A 20,228-nucleotide genomic window follows, 5' to 3' on the forward strand; every position below is an offset into this window, starting at 1 on the left:
CTAGCATAATTAAATGTTTGTTTTCTTATAATCCAGTAATTTTTAATTTAAATATATTTTCTAGGATGGCGGTGTTATGCGGGAATAATTTTGTAGGGCTCTTGCGGATCTATTTACGTATGTTATCTATGACCCGGAGCTACAACAGCTGGCTGTCATGCAGCGCCGACCGTGGACCGCAGAGGATTGTTTATGGCGACAATAATTATTTATCAATAATTTAATGATGAGCTAAAAATCTGAAACGCGTCCGATGGATAGCTGTAATTTTGCTCGTATTTAACTGCGTATTTGTGAATTTTTATCTTCGACCCGAGATTTATAAATATTCATCGGGAAAAATTACATGAAAAGTGGGGAATTTTTTATTTGACATTGAAGTTAAAGTCCCTCCACCAAACCCGCCCCGTACCACCCTCGGTCTTAATCGAGAGTATCACGGGACCCATCAATTGGTGATGTGAAGCATCTAAGAATTGGCCTGGGAGTGTCCTGGGAGAAGATGCCCAAGACTTAGATTGCTACGCTCAAAGTGAGCTCTGACTGAGTTTACTCTAATGCAAAGTGCCAGGGAGAGAAAAAGCACATGGAAATTACTAAAAAGAAAATGAACCTACTTGTTTATTAAATTAAAGAACGAAGCTAATCATACAGGCAGCAAAATTTATGTGAAGAGATCTTCACGCCCGTAGTAAGACGCCGCAAATTTTTTGAAAGCAAGATAATTGGCCTTAGTAGCAACCAGGTCGGACGGGCCGATGGGTCCAACAGCTGGTTGGACCGACCTGAGCATTTCCTCCCGTTCGGAGCACATACTCAGACACTCCCATAGGATGTGGTTGGCATCCTGTATTTCCCCTCCGCATGGACATTTATTTGACAGCTAAAAATCTGCAAACTACTTGATGAATATTTATAATTTATGCGCCTATTTATCGTCGTAATTACAGAATTTTATGTCTCTACCGCCGGTTTTTAAACATCAAATCGGGAAAATCATAAAAAGTCGGGAATTTTTTCATCTGACAGCTAAAAATCTGTAAACCACCCTATAAAATTCTATAATTCATGCGCTTATTTATCATCGTAAATACAGAATTTTATGTTTCACCGTTGACTTTTAAACATCAAATCTGTAAAATCATAAAAAGTGGTGAATATTTTCATCTGACAGCTAAAATTATATAACACAGCATAAATTTAATAATTTCACAATAATATTTAATATTCATAATAATTAAGTAGGGATTGAATCTTCCGATTTCCCGATCGACGGCCGATGTAAAGCCGCCTAAAGTCAGCTCTGCAGTAAACTTTTTTATTACCCGATTTTGAAATGATTATCGTGATTCGAGGGGGCTTACAAAATATGCGGTCGCAACGCAGACACGTTTTAGACCATTATTACTTGCATATTCCGAAGTTTTCACGCTACTCATTTGTAACGAGAATTTTTAAGTTTGAAAAGTGATACTACACAAGGACGGTATGGTGTACAAGACCCTACCCCGGTATTGACGGACTATTGCAAAAACTCAAATAAATTTCGAAACAATGTGAAATGGGCACTTTTAAAATGATAAATGACACGCTAATTGATTATAATATATAGGCCGTAACGTCAATATAAAGTCGGAAAAGTCAATATTCCAGGCAATTAATTGAAAATCAGAGATATATTGATTTGAAAAATTTCGCGCTCAATAAAATTGTATGTACGTCCACGAACTTCCGTAGTCTGTCTAGGTAATAATAAGATGCTCAAATAAAGCAATTAAAACTTATACCACGTACGCGAATGCCATTTCATAAATTTTTAAAACCTCACAAACACACGTAGTCCGATTAGATAATAAATAGGTGCTTAAATAAAGCAGAAAAATACCAGATGGACTTGGTGATTCTTATGTATCAAGATATTAATACATATTATTCAGATAATATAATACATGTTTATTATGGTAATTGAATTTTTATAACATGTTTATTACAATAATATAATATTTATATATTATAAAATAATTAACATATAATGTAACCAACTAATTTAACATAACAATTTTCACGTATCTACAGCCCAACCTAACCTAAGTTATAGTTGAAATTGCATATAAAAAATCCAAGGTTTGTGAAGTCAGGAGGTACCTACTAGCGTTCATTACAATAAACAACTTCTTTTGTAGTTTATGAATGCCATGCTTGTTTCAGGGAAAAATACTAATTGTGTATTTTTGTTTGAATTGTGACTTTTTGTGTTGTGACCGCTCATTTAAAAATACCTATTCTCTGATATAAGGAGCAAATTCAGTCGGTCCCATCTTCCTTGCAATAACCAAGTTCAACTGTATGTACCAAAGTTGACGACTGCCCGTATTTACATATTTGGAAAATCAGTAATCATTGTGAATTTACATAATTATGTACTGACATTTTGAAGTTTTCGACATTATCTCCCGTTGTTTGTTCCGAGCCTCAGAGTGTCAATTCAAATAATAAAAACAACATTGTAAGTTTCAATAGTTTTTTTATTAATTTACTTTAAACCTAAGTATAACATAATTATCTATATAGGAGGTACATACCTACATCATAATATACATATTTCCATTACATAATCAATATATTAGCTTAAAATTATTTAAAAAAAAAATGAGAATTATAAAATTCAATACTTTGGATATTATGCGATAACCCAAATAAAAAATTGACTTGCCGTTTATTCATCTACTTCTTTTGAATACAATGATGCGTGAAAAAGTTGGAAGATATAAATGTGCAAAATGTGATCGCGCTCGAAATCCAGCCCCCGCTACCGGACAGAATACAACACGGACAACGTTCTCAGAGTGAGAGCGAAACGTTTCACTATTTTTCAGTCAATCGGTAGCGAGCGCAAAAAATGCTCTTATCGTTATGAAATCAGCAATAAATCCTCGCACATGGACGATTGATCAGCCGCAAGCCATTTCCCATTGTAGGTTATATCTTAAAAGCCTGAATAAGTTTTCATACTTTTCATTTTGTTTTTTAGTGTTTTTCTTTCAACAATACAGTACACTCTCAGTAATCCGCCGCTCGATTATCCGACAACTAATATAATCCGCCGTTATTTTTACTAGTTGAAAGCACAAAATCAAGCTCTATAATTCGCCGGTATCCGATTATCAAATTCAGTAGTACAACGCAGATGAGACGGGTTTATTTTGGAAACTTCTCCTTCGTAAAACATACGTTCATCGTGAAGAAAGTAATGTACCAGGGAGGAAAGTGCCCATGGACCGCATCATAATTATGCCATGCTCCAATGCAACCGGGACACACAAACTGAAGCTTTTGGTCATAGGGAAAGCCAGGAATCCTAAGCCATTCAAGAATATCTGCCTCACTGAACAAATGGTTGTGTCAAGTGATTTACTGTTTAACATTTAGTTAATAAATATGTATAATTTAGTAAATACTTGATTTTGATTATAAATAAAACTAATTTGGTAGTAACTTACAAATTTCTCAAAACAACTATTTTTATGAAATACCTGTTTTAATTTTATGTATGCACTATAATCCGCCGCTTTCACTAATTGGACACTTGTCTGGTTTTTGGGGTGGAGGAATACTGAGAGAAGACTGTACTAGATAATATCGCTGATATTATCCAATATTTCCCCGGAGCAAGGCTTCAAGCGCGATGATTAATCCAATATTTCATTATATTACGTTATGCCGAATTCATATATTACTCAGCGCTGCGAAACCCTCGAACAAGAATCTCGAACCGGAACCCTGACATTTTTGAAGGTTCCATTGTTTTAAAAAAAATGATCTGAATTAATTAATAATATATTACCGAGGATAAAGATATCTTGAAAAAAGTCCATAATACATATTCATAATACCTATAACTATAGTGCGAAAATATCTTCTTGGCTACGTGAAAACTGTGAACTAACAAGCTCCTCCCATTTGGTAAACAACAGCGCCCAGAAGCGTAGCCAAGAAGATGTTTTCGCACAGTAGGCATATTATTTTTTTGAAAGAACCAGAAATCGAGCCCTACAGCTGGGGTTCTGATTTTTGATTTGATGAAACCGAATTGGACCCCATTCGATCTTTTCAGCGGAACAGCACCTTTAAAAAAATTGCGCGTTCCGACAGCTCAGATATTCATCGCATAACTTGTGATATTCTAACATTCAATACGATAATATAACAAACTAACACTCCAGTGTTACCAATTCGGAATAAAATATATATTTTAAATCTATAAAAGTTTTGGCAAATAACGTACAGTACACAGTTGTATAAATACTCAACAGTTTATACAAGTAATAATATAACATTATAAAAATTTGATTCATAAAAAATTGCATTTTGTGTGCGTAACAGTGAATAAAACTCTATACATTAATATACAGACACGCATGTGTATTCACATTACACCTGCGTTAAATATCAATAAAACAGTTTACATAGAATCAACGTCGGTTATAGCAGTGGCGAGGGGTGGAGGTAAGCTATTCAAATTCGGCATAAATAGTGCACACTAATCTTTGTCAGTCATACTTATTTATTTTCGTTGAATTAAAAATACATAATATTACACAATAAATGATAATGGTTAGTAAAAATTTTAAATTCATTAAGCCCTGACTAACCAAACTGCAATCGATAAAAAGATATTCTTCTATCTATAATTATACGTGGCATAATTTGAATGATAGATGAATATTTTGAACTATTATCTATTATGGCTTGGATAGGCAGGGTTTAATTGAATTTTAAAAACTATCAAACACTATCTACACATTGCAGTCTTATTTTAATGAAAACAAATACGTTTGAATGACTAAGTTTAGTGTGCACTACTTCTGTCGGATCCTAACAGCCTACCTCCACCATTCACCGCGGGTACGGTTGTACTAAAAAATTGATTCAGGTATCTGATCGCTACATACTATTGTGAATTGGCGGAGTACATAAAAGATTTTAAATGGTGTCGATAGCCATTTTGGGCTACGAACCCATCATCAAAGCGGTAAAACTATCTTAATGATATAATTATAATATGATTTACGATTGGCAAGAATGTGACGTTATGTGAACCTATAAATATAAAAGTATAAAATCAAGATTATAAAGTCTGGCAGCGCAAGACAAATGATGATTCAGAGACAAGCGCCAGGATTGAAATTCAATAATACGTACCGGTACAATCTGACCCGCCGGTTCCCGTCAGTTTATCCCATATTTCTCTATGGGATAAACTTAAGCAGAGTTTGTTATTTTCAATAGCTACATCTGCATTGAAGTTTGTCACGTAAACAAAATGCACATTGAATATTGGTAATATTTGAAGACACTCCGGCTTCAAAGCCTCAGTCCACGGCATTGGGCTTTTATATATCTATTTTCTTAATCTGTTCCGTGTCCAAAACGAATTCCCATTCAGTCAAGAAATTAGATTTTTATAATTATTCACAAATCACTTGACCCTACCGTAAACCTTTAAAACAAACTCATGCGTCTGAAGATGCCGCTGTGGCGTATGCGGTTCGTAATGGTCAGTTAATATAAGACGTCACGTCGGCGGGAGCGGTAGATAAAGTGACAATTGGGTAAAGAAAATACACCAATAAAATAACATTTCCAAAAATAATTTAGAAACATCTCCGAAGCATCTATAATTCTTTGAGTAATATCTCTGTATAATCACATTCTACCTATGCGATGTTTGGAACACCTCCGACGACACAAATATTAGATTTAATTTGCACGAGTCGTGAGTGTACCGATAGCTCATAGAATAACAACACTCACCCGGGGACAGTGAAAGATAAATAAGATATGAGACTCAATTTTTCTGATAAATTTGTTTTCTAAGGTTTTTCAAAATCATGCATTTTAAATAAAATTGTTAAAATTTGAACACAGTTACACTCCACAATACCGAATGTTGCTACTTTTGGTGGAAGAGTAATAGTCAGTGCATTTGCACATGTTTTCGGTCGGCGGAGAATACAAAAATCATGGTCACTTTTTATACGACACAGTTTTTCTACATTGTTCATTTGTTTGCGGGCAGACGTGTGTGGGTCTGCACTAGGCTATATTTGTTAAATTTCAGATGCGGCACTCGTGATAAAGAAAACGGCGCTATCTGGCGTTGCAGACGGAGCACAGTTCGCGCAGATTGGAGCGGACGATGTCGTACGATGCGAAACTCATTCCGACCGCCACGGGCCCCTTCACCCAGTTCATACTGAGCCCCTTGAAGAAGCCCCCTTTCACTCCCTCTTCCCTGCGGACAAAAAGACAACAGACCATTTATTTTAAGCACAAAACTTATGGTAACGTATGGTCAAAATCTAACAAAAAGTGTACATCTTATAATATATCAAAACTCGACGACGGCAAGATGTCAATGTTTTATAACTATCGTCTGATGATGATAAATATTAATTTGAAGTAAAATGTGATGTATTACAACTGGTAGCCTATTAGATACCAAAAGATGTAAATTCCTGCGTGTAGTTTGGGGTAGTTTCTCTTTACCGTCACGCAGTAGACTCATGGGACAAATGGGACATTGAGTTTCTCTTTGGAAAGATGAAACACATTTTATTGTTGTCGTTTAACTTGTAAGAACACAGCCAGATCGCATATCTAAACTCGTCTCGACTACGACACGTCGAATATGTCGATATGATTTTGTCGGTATTTACAAAAGACACATAACCTAATGGACCTCCATCTCCGCACGCTGCCGGAATGCGACATTTTAGTTTAAAAAAAAACAGCTAGTGACAAATTTCCGCGACTTTCGTGCGTCACTCGCTAGGCCGCTACGTGAGAGGATGCGAGATACAACATGGACTTGATTCAATACGGTGTCACAGATGAGACTGGGCTCAGTGTCAAGTCATTTTTAGTATTGGGAGTAGAAAACGGTCTACTTGAAGATGGACACGGTTAATGTATGAATTCCAAAACACCAAAAGTATGATGAAAAACATTTTAAAATATAATAACCTACAGAAACTGATCAATTAAAATGATTCAAAGAAAATGCTTGAATTCATTTCAATAATGACATACCTACATAAATACAATTTACAGGGCGTATTGAAAGAACATTGCAAAAGGGAAAAGAATGTATCGTTACAAACCTATATATCTTTTTGAGTGTCCCTATAATAGTTGTATATGGATATCTCCCGTCTTTGTCTTTCCTTGCGGTCTGCATGCGTCTCCTGAAACGGAAAATGCAAAAAATATATTCATACATTATTGTTCAGTGCATACATCACCGTGCTGCTGTTAGGCTCTAAGGGCCATATTCTAAATCAACACTAAATGCGCAAGATTTAAGGGTAGGAAAGCCATGTCAGAGACGGTAATTAAGAGTTGTGCGACGGATCTGAACTTGAAAGATATCTGTGTCATTACGGTACCCTATCTTTTCGCATTAAAAAAATACATGCCAGCGCGCCACAGATGATAATAACACCTTTATCATTAACGGTGATGCTTTTGAAACTGCGCTTGTGGTTGTGGCAGGGCTTAATGAATTTAAAAATATAAATCACACCACCTGTAAATTGTAGTCTTAGTTCAATGAAAACAAATACGTATATCTGACAAAGTTTAGTGTGCACTATTTATGTCAGATCGGCTGGTAGGCTGTTAAGATCTGCCATAAATAGTGCACACTAAACTTTGTCAGTCATACGTATTTCTTTTCATTTAAATAATACTACAATTTACAGATGGTGTTGGTTAGTTTTTTAAATTCAATTAAACCCTAAACCAAACCATAATAGATAATAGTCAAAAAATATTCGTCTATCTATAAAATATCTAAAATTATGCAATTAAATCATAACATAATGTTGGATATTTTATAGATAGAATTATATTTTTAATCTATGTATTATAGTTTGGTTTATGCAGGGCTTAATGAATTTAAAAAAAATAACCAACAACATGTTTAATATGTATTGTTGTTTTTATTTAATAAAACGCAATTTTTTAGTACTTATTCCACTTTAATTAATATATTAGGACCGGTTTCATCCGCCTCAGTGGGACATTAATATGTATTTCTAATTCAACGGAAACAAATAAGTACTTATTGATAAAAAGGTGTGCACAATTTTGTGGGATCGCCAAAATGTACCAAAACTATTATGATTTGGTTTAGGCAGGGTTTGATTGATTTTTAAAAACTAGCCAATACCATCTGTAAATTATAGTCTTGGTTCAATGAAAACAAATACGTATAACTAACAAAGTTTAGTGTGCACTATTTATGTCAGATCTTAAAAGCCTATCTCCACTCTTCGCCACTGTATATTATAGATAATCAATGAAAGTGTGTCGTCACTGACCTGACAATGTCAAGGGGGTAACTGGACGATTGGCCGAGCATTCCGGCGATGCCTCCGAACAGAAGGTTCACAACGGCCGGCTGCTTTTCACCGTAGTGATCTGAAAAGTGTTTTGAAATCACAATTTTTATAAGGAGAGAAGTCTATATGATAGACACCGATGATGACATGATAAACTGCTCGGTTGACCTGATATCCGACGAGTGGGGCGACAAGTGTCTACAGACAATGATTATGTTTGCTCAATAATAAGAGACGGCCCTCGTAGTCCATTTCGTCCGGTACATGGATTTTAAAAAGAGCCAAAGAAAAGAACTCCCAATAAACATTATTAATAAAAGGAATTTTTGAACTACCTTCAAATTTTAATAAATAAAAATGAAAAAGTGTACACTAAAGAGCGAAATATATTATGGTGCATGTCGCGAACTATCACGTGACGTCAAGTTAGCTGCCGCTACGGGACAAAACTGTGTAATGTCATTTTTCTAGGTGTTTAAAATGTTATCAGACTGACGCTCCCATTCCGTAGCACATTTTGAACCTTTAACCCATCGCGCCACATTATGAAAATCAAAAATCATATTTTGATTTTTTTAAAAGTAGAAATTACTTAATAATATATGTAGCTATCATTTTATGATGTTAGTTATATACAGTCCAATATATTTTTTTAGAAATATTTGATTTATAAAATCTATTTTTATTTAAATTTGTCAAAATAATGATCAGTTCGCTAGGTATAAGGTGTTTGAGACAGTAAAAAACATAAAATGGCCATCCATCTTCTAAATATCTCGAAGAGTATTATATTTAGCTCCGTCATTTTGTATAAAAAAAGGCTAAAAAAACCCTGTTTTTTGTTTCAAACGAATGTTTTTTTCATTCCACTTATACACAAAGTTTACTTAAAATGTAAACACTTAATAGTTACCTATAAATATTTAAAAGATTTATATGAATTGAATGAATAATACATGAGTTATATCAATTTTAGTAATCAGTGTGCCTTTTTAAGTGATCCTGAAAAATTAATTCTATCTGGAATGGGTTAAACAAACATTTTCAGTTGGGAAAATCTACCGAAATCACTAAAACAACAATGAGGACAGCTAACTGCACTGCATTGACACCTGCATGACGTTTTGAACGTTTTTATCATATTCCACATGCCTGCACTTTTCGAATGTCATGTCAAAATCACAATTTTTTGTTTTTAGCGGTTGGCACTATGTATTTTCGATGTCTATTATCTATGGTCTGCAGGTTGGGTTCAGTTAAAAATATTATCTATGGATGTCATACCGCAAGTATTTTAACGTACCTACGCACACGTAGAAACTGTTAAAATTAATTGAAATTAGCATGAATAATTAATAATAATTCAAATTACTAATACATTATAGTTGGCAGTCTTCATCAGTGTCATTCTTCAGTAAATTTACAGAGATGGTGATCGTTCAAAATATTCTTCAAAATGAAGAAACCATAGACTAAATTTGTCGCTGCGACATGCACCTCAATTTGATCACAACTTTACAGGCCTGTCCGTATCACAAACGGACAAACACCAAAGTTTTTATCAAAAGCGGACATAAGTATTTTTGAACCTATTTACAAAATTGATATCTGAGATTTAACTTATTTTATGACATATCATTGTGATTCTTTTTTAAACATTATTCATGTTTTTTTCATGTATATCTGAAATGAAGAATAACCTCTCATGTCCCACTCTGATACTCATGTATAGTCACATTTTTTACGTAGGATGCTGTGAGATGAAAAAGTAATTAATATCTCATGAAACGTTGGCCATGCAGTCACTTTTATTTTATCCATCCATGTTTTTAATTTAACTATATTGTACATCTTTATCGTTTTACGCATATGTCTCTCTCATGTGCCTACGATCCCTCCTATACGATGGGCACCCGAGAGCCTGAGGTATCGCCGATACCGTGTTCAGAATCACGAAAGATGTTCACCAATATTAACAGAATATGAGATAACTTTGGAGGCATAGTTGTTAGTATATTTCAGCATGATTAGTAATAAACAGGGAGGTTAATCGGTAATTCACATTGTACAGAACGGAAATAGATGCCTTTTATACCTACTAATTTTAAAATGTTCATATTGTTTGCGTGGACAATGAAATGATTTAAAAATTTGTCATTGAGCTAACCTCTGTAGGCATGTTTCAGCGAATCGTACGTGAAGAATGACACTCCGGCATATGGTATGACGCCCAGGATCGTCGGCAGGTATCCCCTGTACAGGGCGGATGGACCCTCGCATGACCAGATCTTTGTAAACACCTGCCACAGGCCTCTGAAAAAATAGAACATAATAATTGCAACATGTACATTCTGTTTTTTCACCCTGTCTCATGCTGACATCCCGTAGACCTGATGGTATTCACATAGACACCGAAATCTGGTTGGCTTGTAGAAAAAGCAGACAACATTGCAACTTTCTTGAGACATCCGTGGCACATGTCCAACGGCGTCGCATCTTCAGCTTAGTGGATGGAGATAGGCTGTTAAGATCTGACATAAATAGTGCACACTAAACTTTGTCAGTCAAACGTATTTGTTTTAATTGAACTAAGACTACGATATGTAAATAAATATTTTTTATCTGATATGGTTTAGTTTAGGCAGGGCTTACTGAATTTTAAAAAAACTAACCAACACCGTCTGTAATAATATGTATTCTTAATTCAACGAAAACAAATAAGTATGACTGAAGAGTGTGTAATATTTTTGTTGGATTGCCCATAGCATACATAAACTATTATGGTTTGATTTAGGCAGGGTTTAATTGAATTTTAACAACAAATCAGCACCGTCTGCAGATTGTATTCGCTTCATTGGGAACAAATAAGTATGACTGAAAAGATTACTGTGAACTACTTAAGTCGAATCTTAACAGCTTGCCACTGCCGCACACCACCACCATCATGCATTATATCATCAAGCATTTGTTGATAACCGAGTATAGCCGTAAATTAAAGACATTCTGCTGTTGAATGTTGCTCCAACACTCCCGTTCCGATAGAAAGCTTTCTTTGTGAAATGCCATCTCACGTAATGGTCACCGTCAGGTATTTAAAGCAGTCCACTCTCTCGATGTCTTACCTGCCGTTAATCAGGGGAAAATCTGGATTGGGACAGATACTATTGCACAATACAATGTTGGCTTTTTTCTGTCATATGTATACAAAAAAATTTCAAACTGATTTCAATAGTTTGTATAATGTAATAAGCTACATCTGTTATCCTGTTAGTCTTTCGTGTTTGTGTAGATAATCGGTAATCAATACAATTTTGCTTTGTCAGAAACGAGTACTATATTTACTCTATTTTTTCATAATAAACGTACAGTCGAACTTGGTTATTACGATCACGGAAATAGTGAGATGTCGGATGTAATGAGGAAACATTCATTGACATTTCACTTTTACAACGAGCTACTTCTCGGGTATACCGAGCAAAACTGTTAATGTGTCGATCGTTTAAAAACAACATTTTCGACCCGAAGCAACAAAATCGGACCGGGCAGTTAACTAGACCGATGCCGCCGGGATCGGATTACGTTTAAGTTTACGTCTAAGTACCGAATTGGTGTTTTTGCAGACAACATTGAAAAAAGTATCCACGCATACGGTTGCAACTGCATGTCAAAAATCCAAGCCTTCTGAAGCCAGTAGGTATCTACCAGCGCCAGCGGCTCAATACTTCATTACAATAAACAACTTCTTTTGTAGTTTATGAATGCCATGCTTGTTTTGGGAATTTTTACGATGGTTTACAGATTTTTTATGTTCTATGCTTAAAAAGAATGCGGCGCAAAAAATGTTATATGACGATATAACTAGTAATGCTTATAACGAGAAAATTCAGTCGGTCCCATCTTCCTCGTAATAACCAAGTTCGACTGTAATTATTTTAGCAGCTGCAATAATGTTTCTAAATTCCCCTCCACTATGTTCGGGGCATCACTCGTTTCGCGGTCGATAATCAGCTACATAACACTAAGTATGCGTCCCTTATTCTAGTATAAACAGGCACTGCATATGACTCACTTGTATTCCAGAGACGAAGTGACGGCCAACCTGGCCCTGGCGAGGTCCAAAGGGTAGGTGAGCGACTGAGAAGTGACGCCGGCGAGAGAGCCCGACAGGAAGAGCAGTCCTGGAGATCTGAAGACAGACACAAAAATAGTTACGAACCTACATGGCCTAAGAACTTGTCGATGTAGCCGGAGTGACGTATTGTGGCAGTGGTAGCCATCATTGGCTCTCGGCTAAGTAGCATCTGAAAGGTTAATCCTTGGGTCAGTAGCATAATAGCCCATCTGTGAAGCGATAGACACATGGTAGAATCCCACTCATGTCGAAGATATAGTATTCAGTTGTGAATAAAAACAAATCGATACTATTAAGTGTTCAGTCAGGGAATTCTGAAATAATGGGAACTGAAATACCTAACGGGTAAGGAGCAGCAGGTAACCGATCTCGAGTAAGGAAGAATACGGGATAAACATGTGTCAAGAATACGTCATACTTCGAATACTGACAACTGCTCTTGGTTTATGCATTGACGCACATTTTATATTGGTTTATTACACACACTATTGTACGTGCATAATGCGCATTTCATTTTCGTAGGACACTTCAAAACCCTGCATCAAAATATAGCGTATTGAATATAGCCTATCGGAATTCTATTTCTTGTCTGTTCAGTATTGAATACTAAATATTAGTGAAATATTAGACCCGAGGAGCTGCCGTATTTGCTTTATACCGCAAAGCCAAAAGAAGGCAGAGGGACGACAACGCAGGGCGTGCGGGTTGCACAGTTTGCACGGCTACAGGTGCGGATAAGTTAAGATATTCCGAATGCCACTGGCCTTTTTTGCTATCGGTTGCGTCGATCTGAAAGTTTCATCGACTGATTATCGTAAAACAAACATGACGCACCGACTGGTACTGGCATCGCAGACGCCGAAGACCTGTTTCCATTGCTCGTAGCGCCGTGAACTGAATGGCCGCGTACGGCACGATCCTGGCCATAGTCGCCGAGTTTCCTCGCCACAGGGCTGCCACTCCGTCAGCCTTCACCGTGCCGACTATGAAATTCAGCGCGGCCCTTGCGGAGTATGGAGATTTGCTGGAATGAGAATTCATAAAGGATTTAATTTGGCAGAATTGTCTCTAGATGGAGTTATATTTGACAAATTTGCTCCGAAACCCAACCGATGCCTGGGATGGTGTAAAGTAGATTGGATAATACCTAATTAGAGACAGGTTGACGTGTAAGGCAAGAGAGAATAGAAGGGGAGAGTCGCAAATACGGTTTCCTCTTCATCTTCATTAACAGGAATAAGACCAATTTAATGAATATTATTTTTTTTCGACCATGTACGATCCCAAGAAGATCATAATATTGGCCTCCACAGAGTGGGGTTTGTATTAGCAGACTTTGAGTTTACGAGAAATGGATGTTAACCACTTGCTCAATCTATTAGGTCCATACTCTGACTCCAAACACAAATTGAAAAACAATATGAGTACTTGCCAGATCCAGGATCCGAACCTGGGACCCATGATGCTTAAGCCGCGCGGCCATCATGGGTTAATGACTATACGTAATCTGAAAACACCTACTAGAAAAAATCTTTTTTTTTTTTTTAAATACGACGCCTGACGGGACTTGAATCTGTAATCGCTGGATTCGCGCCAATGTGCATATTAGCTATGGGAAATGCGTCACTTAATGAGGACTCCGACCGAATAGGTTAATTACGGATAGTGATTTGTTCGGACAGATTCGGTCAATTGTGTCTTTTGTAGCTGTAATAAAATGTATAGTACTAGCGCGTACGAATTACGGAATCTCGTCGCCACCCCACACGTTTCTTCCAATACTGCGCGCGCACTCTAGTTCAACGGAACGAAATATTCAGTTCGCCTGGCAGCGTGTCCTTCGCACCCACGTTTCTTCCTATACTGCGCGCGCACTCTCGCGAATCTCGTTCGCACCCGAACGACATAATCCGTTCGCCGGGCAGCGTATCCTTCGCACCCACGTTTCTTCCTATACTGCGCGCGCACTCTCGCGAATCTCGTTCGCACCCGAACGACATAATCCGTTCGCCGGGCAGCGTATCCTTCGCACCCACGTTTCTTCCTATACTGCGCGCACACTCTCGCGAATCTCGTTCGCCCCGAACGACATAATCCGTTCGCCGGGCAGCGTATCCTTCGCACCCACGTTTCTTCTTATACTGCGCGCGCACTCTCGCGAATCTCGTTCGCCCCGAACGACATATTCCGTTCGCCGGGCAGCGTATCCTTCGCACCCACGTTTCTTCCTATACTGCGCGCGCACTCTCGCGAATCTCGTTCGCTCCCGAACGACATAATCCGTTCGCCGGGCAGCGTATCCTTCGCACCCACGTTTCTTCCTATACTGCGCGCGCACTCTCGCGATTCTCGTTCGCCCCGAACGACATATTCCGTTCGCCGGGCAGTGTATCCTTCGCACCCACGTTTCTTCCTATACTGCGCGCGCACTCTCGCGAATCTCGTTCGCCTCGAACGACAAAAGCGCCAGGTGACACGGGACCGATTTGTTCGCTGGCTAAAGATTAGTTTTAAAAGATTCGTTCGTTCGAGAACGACGCATGTCTAGTGCATATGTATATTCAATATATGGAATGTTACATTCTGAAATCTTGAGAACCATTCGTTGAATAAAAGACATGGTTTACTGAGTTAATAGTTATCGATCGATCTAAATTCAATTGCCACGAAAATGGTGGATTTGCGGTCAAGCTCTACATGTCCATGTGGCGGAGAATTACAAAATGCAAGCCACATTCTCTGGGAATGTGCTCCGAGAGGGAAAAAATGCTCTTGCAGGTCCAACCGGCTGTCCGTGCCTTTCTCTCACATGGCACATTGTTAAAGCTCACTTGAGAGCGCGACAGCCTCTGTCAGAGACATTGCCGGGCGTAAACTACTGCTGATGCTTCACACCGAGTCCAAAAATATTGGAAAATAAAAACAACGTCCGCGGCGTTACCTGGTCTGAAAATTGATCTTGGTCCTGTCGAGGGGCGCGATGGTCGTCTTCGCGATGGCTCCCGCCGTGGCCCCCGCTGCCAGACTGGTCATCACCACCTGCGTCTTACTGAGACTTTCGGTTCCGTCGACTCCTGGCGATCGACAAAACAAAAAATTCAACACAAATTAATGACCCTGATGACTTCACACATATTTTAAGTTTAATAGTGGATTTACTGGCGGCAATAGTGCCTATTTTAAACTATCATGACAATAACTGTTTACATGTAAACTGTCTATTTACTGTCTCTCTAATTCATTCTTTAAGGGCGGACGTGCTCAGCGTGGGTCAAAATGGAGCTTTTTTTCTGTTTTCAAAGCATGATCCTGGACCTTAAACGTTGTAGATAATCTATTTATATAATTTTGAAGCCTTATTATCCTTTATATTTATTTTAAACATTTGATGACTGCATAAAGTATTTTTATTACATAAAATAGTATTCTTTTAAACCTCTCGCTCTAATGTTTTAGAATATAGTCATATTTCAGTACATAAATGTGCAGTGGTGTTAAGATTTTTTACATTTATTAATTTTTAAACGCAATTATAAAACCATCAGTATAATTTATGTCGACATTATTATAGTGAAATATTTACGATAAAAAATTATATTGATAATCTCTGTGATCCCAAATTTGACAAGAATTAGGCATTTTATTATTCAAAAAATGGGCAAGATTAACACATTTGAAGATAATTCTAAAGATACTAATTATAAGCTATATCTTTGACCATTCAAGTGTGCTAAACATCCTACGAATAATGATTGCTTTATAATAATTATTGACCTAAGAATAAGGAAGTGTTTTTTTGAAATACACCATTTCTTTTGGCATTCCCCAGTAGTTAAGCTACAACATACGGCCGTAGCCATAAATTGACAAACTATAATTGAAGCAGGGAGTAAAATGATGTTAACGTGCGTGTTTGAACATGTACCTAACCGACTACTAAAACTTATAATTAGTATCTTTAGAATTATCTTCAAATGTGTTAATCTTGCCCATTTTTTGAATAATAAAATGCCTAATTCTTGTCAAATTTGGGATCACAGAGATTATCAATATAATTTTTTATCGTAAATATTTCACTATAATAATGTCGACATAAATTATACTGATGGTTTTATAAATGCGTTTAAAAATTAATAAATGTAAAAAATCTTAACACCACTGCACATTTATGTACTGAAATATGACTATATTCTAAAACATTAGAGCGAGAGGTTTAAAAGAATACTATTTTATGTAATAAAAATACTTTATGCAGTCATCAAATGTTTAAAATAAATATAAAGGATAATAAGGCTTCAAAATTATATAAATAGATTATCTACAACGTTTAAGGAATGTCCAGGATCATGCTTTGAAAATAGAACAAAAGCTGCATTTTGACCTACGCTGAGCATATACCCCCTTAAGAGTGAGCGAGACGCGATGTTGTCATTTTATGGTACTATTTCGTACTATTTGACGCTAGTGAAAATAGGTCAACCTGAAAATTCAATTTTTTGCAGGCTCAGTACGAAAAGATCTTACTGTCACATGAAAATTCAGAAGCTTCCAAATTTTCTTGATTCATGCATGTAATCTTGCCAACTGCAGGATAATACATGTTTACCCATACATTTTCTAACTGCCGACAGTAAATCCATGCACGTAGGTATAAACGGAGTATAAAGCCAAATCCCCAGTGCTGTTAAATATGTCAGGCTCACGTTTCTTGTCGGCTTTATCTATGGCTTCCGTGACGTCTGCGGATTCTCTATGCCTCGCCGATGCGGTCATGACCAGACCTGCGGGGAATCTGGCCTCCGCGTTGGCCGCCATCTTCAACGCTGTCTCACTCGACACTTCGGAACGCTATTTCCAGTGGGGAACTGGAAAAAAAAACAAAGAAAACTTAGATTAAGAGGGTAATATCAGTGGCGAAGGATGGAGGTAGGCTGTTAATAAGTGACACAAATAGTACATAGTACACACAAAATTTTTCAGTCACGTTTATTTGTTTTCATTGAAGTAAGACTACAATGTTTAGATAGTGTTTGTTAGTTTTTAAAATTCAATCAAACCCTGCCTAATCCAAGCCATAGTATCTACATAATAGTCAAAAAATATAAAAAAATATGCAATTAAATCATACATAACTTTGGATATTTTATACATAGAATAATATTTTTATCGATTATAGTTTGGTTTAGGCAGGGCTTAATGAATTTAAAAAAATGAACCAACAGTGTGTGTAGGTACTATCTATTTTTAATCCAACAAAAACAAAAAAGTATGAATGAATAAGTTTGCACAATGAACTTCACTGAGGTGAGTAAGACGGAAGAGCTAGACAAAATTGTAAAGTTATTTAACATAATAGGAGTGAGGACCTGATCGACGGATCCCCTTCTAGAGAGAAAAGGCGATATGACAGCGAGTCGCAGTCAAAGCCTCGGTAAAATCACAAAAAAAAAAAAAAACAACACCATCTATAAATTGTAGTCTTAGTTCAATAAAAACAAAATACGACTGATTGACAAAGTTTTATGTGTACTATTTATGTCGGATCTTAACAGCCTACCTCCACCCTTCCCCTCTGGGTAATATGGACCCTTAATGAAGGTAATCTTATGGGGGGATGTTGTATTGATGTCGTCTTAATGCTTGTTGCACCAGGCGCCCGGTGCAGCGCGTACCCCCGCCAAACTCTTCCCGTACCCCAGGGGGTACGCGTACCACACTTTGGGAAACACTGTGTAGATAAACAGATCTATATGCTCCGTCTGGATCCGATCTTACAGCGTCCGCTAAATTCGCAGACAAAAATACCGGCATCGTCATAAATTGAAAAATTTATCGATCGACATAAATAAACGAGTGGATATTTCGGGTTTGTTTCATTTTTCACCTCGGAATCAAATCCCATTTTTTATGTTTTATATGTTGATCGCATGCCAAGACTTGAACGGATTTTTTCCTAATAATATTTATAAGTTTTTTGCGAAATTCAAGGTTCACATTTTCGAAATAGTCTCGTATTTTCGGTGTCCCATATCCCTCGATGGGTCCATAACTGGCCCAAGACGAAGGCGACATTGTAATCTCCAAATTGTGTTATCATTTCGACTATACTGTGTATGCTGGAGAGAGGCTGTTAAGATCCGCCATAATTAGTGCACATTAAACTTTGTTAGTCACACATTTATTGAACTAAGACTACAATTTACAGATGTTGGTTAGTTTTTTTAAATCAATTAAACCCTGCCTAAGCCAAACCATAATAGTGTTGGTATATTTAGGGCGATACGACAAAATTGTGCACACCTCTTAATTCATACTTATTTGTTTTCGTTGGATTAAGAATACATATTAGGTGCACATATTCTTGGTTATTTTTTTTAAGTTCATTAAGCCCTGCCTAAAACAAACCGCAATTGACAAAAAATATTCTTATATCTATAAAATATCTAAAATGATGCATGTTTTACTGGTATCATTTTAAACTATTATCAAGTGTGGCTTATGGGGATGCTTTCATCCGGCAGTGGATCGATCCAGGCTGACGGTGATTCAAAAAATAGACGGCGCATGTCGGTAACGTCCCCAACCAAAGTGCTGCCCTTAGAAAGCCATCCCTTTTCATTTTTAGAGTCAAATCGTGGCAACAGAATTCTTGAAATATAATCTACTGAGGGTTAGAGCATTTCTACGAAAACCGCGATGTTTACAGGTACACGCAGGTCTGTGACACTGATATTTATGGAGGCCCCCTTATGTTTTTTTTAAACAAAGATATTGGTACTTTCCAACGAAGCAACGAACACTGTAATGATGGCATTCGTTACTTCATTTGCCGCCCCTAAGCAAAACATGGCCTGCCTACCCCGACAGGACGTCACTGGATCATGCTATGATACATAATTCACTTATCTTATTTATATGTGTCACTCGGATAAATGCTCGTAATTATATCTTCAATTCAATTTTTTTAACATATTGTGGACATTACAAATTATAAGTTTAAACCGTTCACAACATGACATGAAACATTATTATAAAGAAGAAAAGTAATAAAAGCGTTAAAAATGAAAATATAAAAAGAGAACATAATATAAACATATAAAAGCAGAGAAAATACAATTATACATCTATAGAAGTTCAAAGAAGTACGCCAAGTTTGCTAAGGAGACCCTATTTTAAGAATTTATAAAATAGCGTCCAGCTAAACTTACCTCACGCAAGTGGAATATATCAACACCCATAGCAATTTAGTTGGACATAGTTATTGCCCTCCCAATTGGCATTACCAGCGGCGGCAGGTTGGTTCTGCACCCTGGGGGAATACACAACTGATGCTCCCTATTTTTAGATACATCTATCTTTCAGGCAAACGGTAAATATAATCTTTCATTAACTATTTTTTTATTCAACGAATAATTCACAAGATTTAAGAATGTAACATTCTAATTATTGAACATACATAATTTTGAACACACTCCTGTGAAAATATATTAAAACCAATAGAAATAATCTTTCTGAAAAAAGTAAGACACCACGCAGGAATCGAACCTGCATCTCTCGGGTATCGCGCCCACACACATAGACCACCATGCTAAAGGAGACATATTGTAACTGGCTATTAATACTCTCTGAAGCGTTTTCCAAATTGAGCTACTATTGGCGATCAGCTACTGTATTTTAAATCAAAGTAGGTA

General features: G+C 36.9%; 1 protein-coding gene across 1 annotated transcript in view; it reads right to left on the reverse strand.

Moving 5' to 3' along the window:
- Positions 1-3,048: 3,048 nt before the first annotated feature.
- The window catches only part of LOC147076049 (mitochondrial coenzyme A transporter SLC25A42-like), a 29,733-nt gene continuing 12,553 nt past the window's right edge, over positions 3,049-20,228 (reverse strand). Inside the window, 9 exon segments of the mRNA XM_085941540.1 lie at positions 3,049-6,295; positions 7,164-7,247; positions 8,385-8,484; positions 10,573-10,718; positions 12,475-12,591; positions 13,372-13,421; positions 13,423-13,561; positions 15,479-15,611; positions 17,241-17,402. Coding sequence (XP_085797666.1) covers positions 6,151-6,295; positions 7,164-7,247; positions 8,385-8,484; positions 10,573-10,718; positions 12,475-12,591; positions 13,372-13,421; positions 13,423-13,561; positions 15,479-15,611; positions 17,241-17,352 — 1,026 coding nt within the window. The 5' untranslated portion in view covers positions 17,353-17,402 and the 3' untranslated portion in view covers positions 3,049-6,150.

This window comes from Rhyacophila brunnea, unplaced genomic scaffold, assembly GCF_057557595.1.
Source record: "Rhyacophila brunnea isolate RB1 unplaced genomic scaffold, BYU_Rbru_1.0 scaffold_13, whole genome shotgun sequence".
Lineage (NCBI taxonomy): Eukaryota > Metazoa > Arthropoda > Insecta > Trichoptera > Rhyacophilidae > Rhyacophila > Rhyacophila brunnea.